The following is an 8,276-nucleotide window of genomic DNA, read 5'->3' on the forward strand; positions in this document are numbered from 1 at the left end:
CTTATATGTGAAAGTGACAGTAATCAAATTGTATAAACTTCATGTACATTGTTTTTAACAGAGATGAAAAGAGGAAAAAAGTGAAGGCAGACAATCAATTTTAATTAATTGTTATTGTGAAAATTTCAATGAAATGACTTAATAAAGATGTATACAGTAAAACATGACTTTAATTTATTTTACTGAAAATAAGTTAGAATGCATATTAAATATAATAAACTATAAGTGCACCTTGGGTTTACTAGATTAAAACATTTTATTCAAAATGCATGAAAGAAATAGAAAACTGACTCATGTACTTGTGACTAAAAAATAAAACAGCCACAGAATAAAAACACACAATGGAGGGAAGACTAATAATTAACAAAGTAGAGATATGTAAATATGATATATCAATACGATAACATGAAATTCTAAATAGTTAACAAGTGTTTTCTTTAGCTGGTTTCATTGATTGTGTGTCACAGTGTAGCCCATTTCAATGTGCCAAAAACTGCCTTTTCAGTCCTGTCTATATTATGCTTTGTATCAGTTCAGATGTACAGTGACTAGTCTATATTTGGAACTCGTGTTTTCTAAAAACGAAAACAAAACTACCTAGTTTAAATTCAACGAGTAACAATTGTGGAATATCATGTAAATGTTAACAATTGTAAAAAGTTGTCAATATCTCAAAAAATCTCCTCAAAAATGTTACCAGACTGGCCTGAATTTATCAAAAATTATGCTTAATTATTAACAATACTATGTCTGAGGTCAAATAAAATCGTGCGTCCTTCAACTACAAAACTTAAAAAATGACAAAAATATGACCATTACATTTAATGGTGCAAGAAACATAATTGCCTTATATACTTATATATGTTTGATACAAAGTATCTATATATCACAGATTGCCTTTATGTAATTTGTAAATTGAATACCAGAAAATGTTGAAATACTTGTAAAATTCACGATAAATATTCTATCTGATATATATTTAAGCACTGACCAGGAATATATCAAAAAGACATCATTACAAACATACTAGTATTAGGTAATTATTAACTTATGACAAAAGCAAGTTGCATTGTTTGTTGCTGATCTTGAAACGAGTATAAAAACATCAAGTGTAAATTAACATAACAACATATAATATATAACCTTCATCCCATTTAACCAGTATTTAAGCTTTTACTAATAAATGCAAGAGTTCTTTTTTTCTTCTGAACTGCAAAACCATATAAATATTCATTAGTCCATTTCAAGTCCATCTACTTTGGTGAATAACATGAAGTCACATATTAGGGAAAATGCATCACTGGATTGTGCAAAAGATCCAACTGGTCTATAAATGCAATAGATGATCTGTTTTTCTTCAAAACTGTTTATTTTCATCATTGGTCTGTATCCATGGCTCACTAAGCAGTTTTATCCAAGTTTTCCGTCAGTGTTGATGACTCCCCTCTTCACAAGGATGGAGCTGAAGAGATGGAATTGAACCTCTGTTATTGTACTATTCCCCCAGGGTTTAGTTAGTTGTGCCAAAGATCACCACAATGAGTGCTGGAAGCAATATTAATAAGCGGAGCTGAATTAAGCGGAGAGAGATCATCAATGTTAGAAGAATTTCTAATTGTTAATTTCTTGAAAGTTTTTCGTTTTTAAGCAAGCTGTGCAAAGTATTAGTGTGTTGGGAAAAAACAAAGAGCATCAGAATTCTGAAATTGATTTTAGATGTTAAATATCTATTCAAAAGAAACAGAAAAGCTGATAATAAATGAAATTCTGCTTAAATATGAGAAGCTGATTTTAATCTATAAAACTCTTTCATTCAAAAGCACTTTACATGCTTATACGTAACTAAAACAGAAAAAATTTCTTAGTTTCAGATTCAGTAAGAAATAAGGGGAAATCACTTCCTTAACAATATCCTAAAATGATTGGTTAGGGTAACTGAAAACTAAAATTGATAGTAGTGATAGCAAGCAGAGATGGTGATTGATGGTATTTATTCACTAGATTTATGTACCTAAAATTTCCAGCAGTTTAGACTTCCTTCTACTTCCAGTATTTCTCGTGGCACGTATTTTAGGTCTTTGGTGTTGAATTTTATTGACTTGACTTGTTGTTCCTTGATCGGTGACCATAGGACACCCTTCTACTTCAGTCCCTACAGGGTATTTTCTACCAAAACAGCAAACCTGAAAAGAAAATGACCTTTTAAAGGGCATTCTAACAGTGCACTATTTGTTAATTAATTTTTTTTCTGAAACTAAAACTGGATAAAAAGAGGGAATAACCGTGTACCTTTACCATCACTTTCTTTTCAATGATAAAAATTTTGACTAAGTCATGCTTCATTTGCTTAGTGTACTATTATGAAAGGAAAAAAACGTATACTTCAAGTGATTTTGAAACTGAAAATACATAAATATTTGCACTAGAGTTTGGTCATTACTTTCTTTGTATTACCATTATAGAAAGAATGATTGGTGTTATATATTCTACTGTTCATATCCATCTTTTGTAGTGAATGAGTCATACACAGACGATATTGAAAATCATATGATATTGAATAAAACCAGGAAGAGGAAATCACAGAGATTGAACAATGCAGACCAGGAAAATGTATTGAACCAAAGAAGGGAATTTTCTTTCTAATGTGTTCACAACCGTCATAATAACCCTTGGTATGTGTGGGAAGGATTTTTCTTGTTTATCTGACAGAAACTGACATCGCTTTGTCTTTTATAATGGTATAATGTGCATATTTTCCTTTTTAAACAAATTTAAAACTTCTGGGGGGGGGGGTACACCCTGGTACTATTCTCATTTGACTACAACTTACCTCCCTGTGCTTGTTGTAGGTGGTCACTTGGCCTATACTATATCCTGTACAACAAGTATCATCATCAGGGCGGCGTTTTAGAGTAGGTTTGTTATCGCAGCAGATCTGGCCATCCCCCAGGACTGCGTCGCCACAGCAAGGTGTGTCCAGACCACGCACTTGTCCTGTGGAAAAAAAAAGGAATTGCATAGTAAAATAAAAAGTAATTAGGTGTTTAAATGAACAATGAAACAAATTAACCTCTAGAATAGCATAAAAAATTTTTCATTTTATTATTTTGTATATTTTTAATTAAAAGAGCAGAAGAATATAGTCACACACAAATATACTATAAATATATATAATGTGTCTCTGACTTATCATGTAGATGGGGTTATGTAAAAAGCAGTTGAAAAAATAAGAACTAAATTGGGTCATTCAAGTTGTTTTACAAGCATGGAAGTATTTTCTGACAATTTAATATTAGTTTACATGTATATATATTATATATACTGGGGTACTGTATGTGAATACGTAGATAAATAGAAACTAATAGGACTTTCCATACCTCCACAGCATTGCCTGGTCTGGATGCTATAGGTAGCAGCACCACAGCAACCAGTATTCCCCATGCCGTAAGTCAGAGGTTGAAGAGCATTGTTACAGCAGATGTTCTCCAACTTGTTGTAGACTTTTCCTTCAACGGCTTCCATGCCATCGCCCTTGCAACATGCCTGATTGGGGTTGTCTGCTTTACTGAGAATCTGGTTGTTGCAGCAGAAGTGACTGCTTTTGTTGTAGATCCCAACACCTGTGAAAATATGTACAAAATCAAAATGTACTTCAACAAGAAAAACCTAATAAACATGTTTGAATTAAAACAGCCAACTTTTTTGTGTTAACTGCAAACACACACACACAAAAAAAAGCATTACAAATAGTACATTTTTAATTATGTACTGCTCTATCAGGCTGAAAATCTGAAAGGACACTTTTTTCAATGTTTTAGCATATTTCTAAGCCTTCACATCTTTTTCTAAGTAAAACAGATTAAAATGAATTCATAATTTTGCAGTGCATTTCAGACACAGGTTCAGGTTTATTTTCTTTTTAAGTTTTTATTTTAAAAGTTATCAGTAAAAAACCACTTAACTACTTCACTTACCTTCACAGCACTCTGTGTCATCGCTATCTTTATTGAAAAGTGAACTTTTGCAGCAAACTTGTTTGTTAGGGTCAAAACAGTTGCCATGCAACCAGTCCCCTTGATGTGCTCTTGTAAAACAGACACGCAGACCATTTTTAGAACATGTTCTGAGGCTGCAAGACTGTGTTAAACCTATAAAGAATATAATCACTATCTTTGTACGTTGTACTTTGAATATCGAGAGATTATACTAAGTGCATTAAATAAAGAATTGAGAAACCATCAAGGCTAAAAAGTCTTGGTATTATATATATACCTTAAAAGTACATTAAGTTAGTAATAGCAACAGTACATATCTTAGTAAGATATTTTTTAATAACTATATATTCCTTGAAAACTCTGCATCAATGTTACGTAATTATCTATTCAAAAATATTTTATGTGTTTATATCCATCTGATTTAACAACACATAAATGCACTTATTTAAATATCTTTTATTTTATCTATTTATCCAGCATTATCAATTTCAAAAATTTACTCACAGTCCGTCCCATTGTCCACCACCTGAAAGTCATTACAACAGGTTTTTGAGGTCTTGTTGTAAATCCTGGTACCGCAGCATTTGCTGTCATCCTTCCCATAAGTCAGTGGTTGAAGTGTCTGATTGCAGCAGGTATAGCTAGTCGTGTCGTAGACATTCTGGTCACAACATGCCTTGTTGGAGCTGATTTCTAGGACAGAGCTGCCACAACAAAAGTGACTGCTTGTATTATAGGCCAACTTTGCTTCTGAAAATAGAAATAATCGATGGATTAATTTTGATATTGTGTATACTTTCAGAGGGCGAGAATTCCAGTTTTCATTAGCCATATTACTGAAAGGCTTTATTGGTGAACTTAAGTCATAACTGGCAAAAATTATTTGGTGTTGATAGTAATGTTATAATTTCTTGCAAAAAGGGTGATAAAGGGTGATTCAGTTAAGATGAATATCCCTTTTAATGTTTTTTTTTTTTTTTTTTTTTTTTTTTTGTAAATATTAAACAGCTATTTTCAATTAAATAACAGCTTACCATAACAACATTTTGTGTTTGGGAGATTTGGCCACAATTCTTGTCCACAGCAGATTTCTTTCTTAGGATCATAACAAGTAGCATTGACAAAATCACCAAAGTTTGCCCTTGTAAAGCACGGCTGGAGACCCTTGTCTCGGCACTCTGTTAATGTATATGCTGCCTCTGGTTGAACAACCCCATCTGGAAAAATATTGCTTACTGAGTAACGAAGAGTAAGGATCAACAGTAAAATGAACTCTTAGATGGTCAAAAACTTGTCACCACATTTTAGATCATTTAAAAGTATTTTTTTATAATTTACATAGCTCCCTAAATCTGGTACATGTACATGTAAAAAAATAGTTTCATGCCTTTTTTCAATGATATCTCAAAAAAGTAATTTGGATTTTATTCCATTTATATCATGCAAGTTCTGTGGTTAATATTTAACTACATTGTACAATATATTATACCCCAGTGTGTTTGTAAAGTTAATTAATAATCTTGTAGAACTCCACTTTACTATTATTTAACCTTAGTCCATTATGAACAGTGTGAACATTCTGAAAAAAAAACTTTTAAAAATTCTTAACTTTTTCAGAACTGTTGTGTCAGCGAAATCAAAGAATATTTCCGTTATGATTCACTTTCACTTTCAGAAACGGTTTCACAACTAGCACAATAGATCGGAAACTGTGGGCGGGGGGAAATGCCCTCAATTTCCAGGGTGAGTCAATCTAGTACATTGTGCTCTGTCTCAACTACCACAATGATCAGTATTCTAACTCACATCTCTGAGACCGCTACAGTCTCTGTAAAATATTTATAATATACATAGTTTTTTCAGCAGTTTTCTGTTACCATTATATAGCAGTTCAGAAATAGAAGAAAAAAAACTAATGAAAAAAGAAAAAATATATATAATTCTAAACTGTTACTGGTGATACAGTGAAGATGTAATTTCTCTCACTGAATGACCATCAAAGAGATGTTTTTTAGTAACATTATTTTTTCTCTCATAAAAGTCTATATGTGTATACTTACCACAGGTGGTTGAAATTAAAACCAGAAGTGCTGATATGAGTATTCCACTGTATCCCATAGTTTTCATGAATGAATAAATACACATTGCACTGTTCATAAATTGAGATATTAATATCAGATCTATCGTTGCTTGGCAGTGATACTTTCTTAGTAAAGGCAGTAATAAACTGAAGGCATACATGTAGGGTCAATACTTTTATATACAAGGTTTGTGAAACAGCTAAGTGCATTATTTTCATCTTATATGTCATTTTGGAAAATTGAGACCAGTATATGGTTAGTAATTCCATTCCTGACCAGCACTCTCCACTTCCTGTACCTGTCCATCTAGTTTCTAATACTAGTTTCAGGATCACATTAGAAAAACAATAGAATTAGTGGAAGTGTTGAAAAAAAGAGATGAGAACATAAAATTAGACATTAACAATCATCACATATTGGGAAAGTAGAGAAAGTGGAAAGAACATTTTCAGATATACAAGTAGATAATTTGTGTATTTGAACTATTAGTCATGAATTCTTGCTAATCCAGTCTTTTAATTCAATCTTCTTGTTAAGGTATTTTGACTTCATGTGAAAGGTATGTCTAATATATTTCATGCAGTTACTGTTTATACTGTATATTTGATATTCATTTTTTGTTAAATAAGTTGTTATTTTAATCATTTGTTTATTGCTCCAATTATTGATCAGTTTATTCCATTCTTTAATTTTTTTAGTTGTCTGTCTAAAAAAACAAAATACTTATTTATTGATTCCTGAAGTAAATGATAGGAAGAAGGATAACAATTTTATTCTTTTTCTTTTTTTTGTAAGTTGGAAGATCTTTTGATAGGCACTCAAATTTCTGATCGGACTTTTTTGTGTCTGAGTATTATCTTGCAGGAAATATGTTCTAAAATGAGGTTTCACATACCTCTTTTTATTATTAGAAAAATGAGGGGAAATATTGGATACCAAATATCAGTATTATGAGGGACTTTTCCATCACCAAGATTGGCAGTCTGGTTAGTTTCCATGGATCCTTGTTCCTTGTATTTGACATTCAAAATATGTATCATTGTGTATAGGAAAATGAGATTCCCACAATTATCGCTTCAGCATGTTAATCAATTGAGGAAAACTGAAAAGATTCATGTATTATCGGTAAGAAATGTCTAAATTTATACATTGTAGATCTGAGATTTATAGCTTGTATTTATAAGTATCTGTTAATTATTATTATTTATTTATTTATTTATTTATTTATTTATTTATTTATTTATTTTATATATTTATTTTTATTTTTGACATGCTATACATTTAGTAATGAAAATTACTGAAAAATTTCCAAGAAAATATATAATATTGAAATAATTAACTTTAAGCCTTAGGGATAGAATTTTTTCAGTATGATCTTCTTAGTGAAAATCATTGAAAATTTTTTCATGAAAAATATGATTGTGAAACATGCCTGTAGGGATAGAATATACAATGGCTTTGTTGTTCTACATGTTATTGATATCTTTGGATAAACTGCCAAGCTTCCAATATACAGTAAAATTATGTGATTTCATGAGCATTGTAGATTTTTAGAAAGAGAGGAGTTTCTGGGTTTTGGGGTGGGGGGAGTAATGTTTCCATTATGGTATCAAACTGGATGAGTTTTTTTATGTACATGTTTCTCCAATGGACAGTTAGACCTAGTATTTTTTGTCTGACGCCACCTTATCCTCATGATTAATTTTGTTTCTACTACCTCATACCACAAACAAATTAGGATCAAATCTTCATGGAAATTTGATGTCATCATCAAAATTAAAAATTATTATGAAACTTATAATCAGCTAATAAAGTCACATCCTTCAAGACAGGAAATGTTTTTTTTTTACTTAAGGTGTCTTTAAAGGTTAAAAAAAAACACTATTGTCAGATTTCAAAACTGACAAAGAGACTAGTATGGTTATAAATTATTCATGAATTTAACTTTCTAAAATTTCCTACTGTAGCCCCTCACTGATACCACAGCAACAGCAATATCTTTTTAAAAAAGTGTGATTCAGATTATATCAGCCAAAGCTTTGCTCTTATCTCAAATGGTCTTCTGAAGTGTACTAGATGTAAAAATCAAGTGTACCATTTTGTTGTCAGACTTAAAGTCAACAACCTCTTTATTAAGAGCAAAAGAAGGACATTAACTTAAGTCATTGTTTGAGTGAATATTACTTCAAGCAAAAACAGA

At 31.2% G+C, this 8,276-nt stretch overlaps 1 protein-coding gene across 1 annotated transcript; it reads right to left on the reverse strand.

The window, feature by feature from the left end:
- Positions 1-112: 112 nt before the first annotated feature.
- On the reverse strand, positions 113-6,198 carry LOC106161806 (uncharacterized). The gene is made up of 8 exons (XM_087006614.1): positions 6,056-6,198; positions 5,030-5,212; positions 4,500-4,745; positions 3,975-4,148; positions 3,378-3,620; positions 2,831-2,994; positions 2,012-2,183; positions 113-1,462 (listed from the first exon to the last, which is right to left on the reverse strand). Exons 1-8 carry the CDS (start codon positions 6,150-6,152, stop codon positions 1,449-1,451), a joined length of 1,293 nt encoding a protein of 430 aa, XP_086862740.1. The 5' UTR covers positions 6,153-6,198; the 3' UTR covers positions 113-1,448.
- Between the last annotated feature and the right edge of the window lie 2,078 nt (positions 6,199-8,276).

The sequence above is a fragment of the Lingula anatina genome, chromosome 2 (assembly GCF_051362555.1).
Source record: "Lingula anatina isolate TDL-2025a chromosome 2, LinAna3.0, whole genome shotgun sequence".
Classification (NCBI taxonomy): Eukaryota; Metazoa; Brachiopoda; class Lingulata; order Lingulida; family Lingulidae; genus Lingula; species Lingula anatina.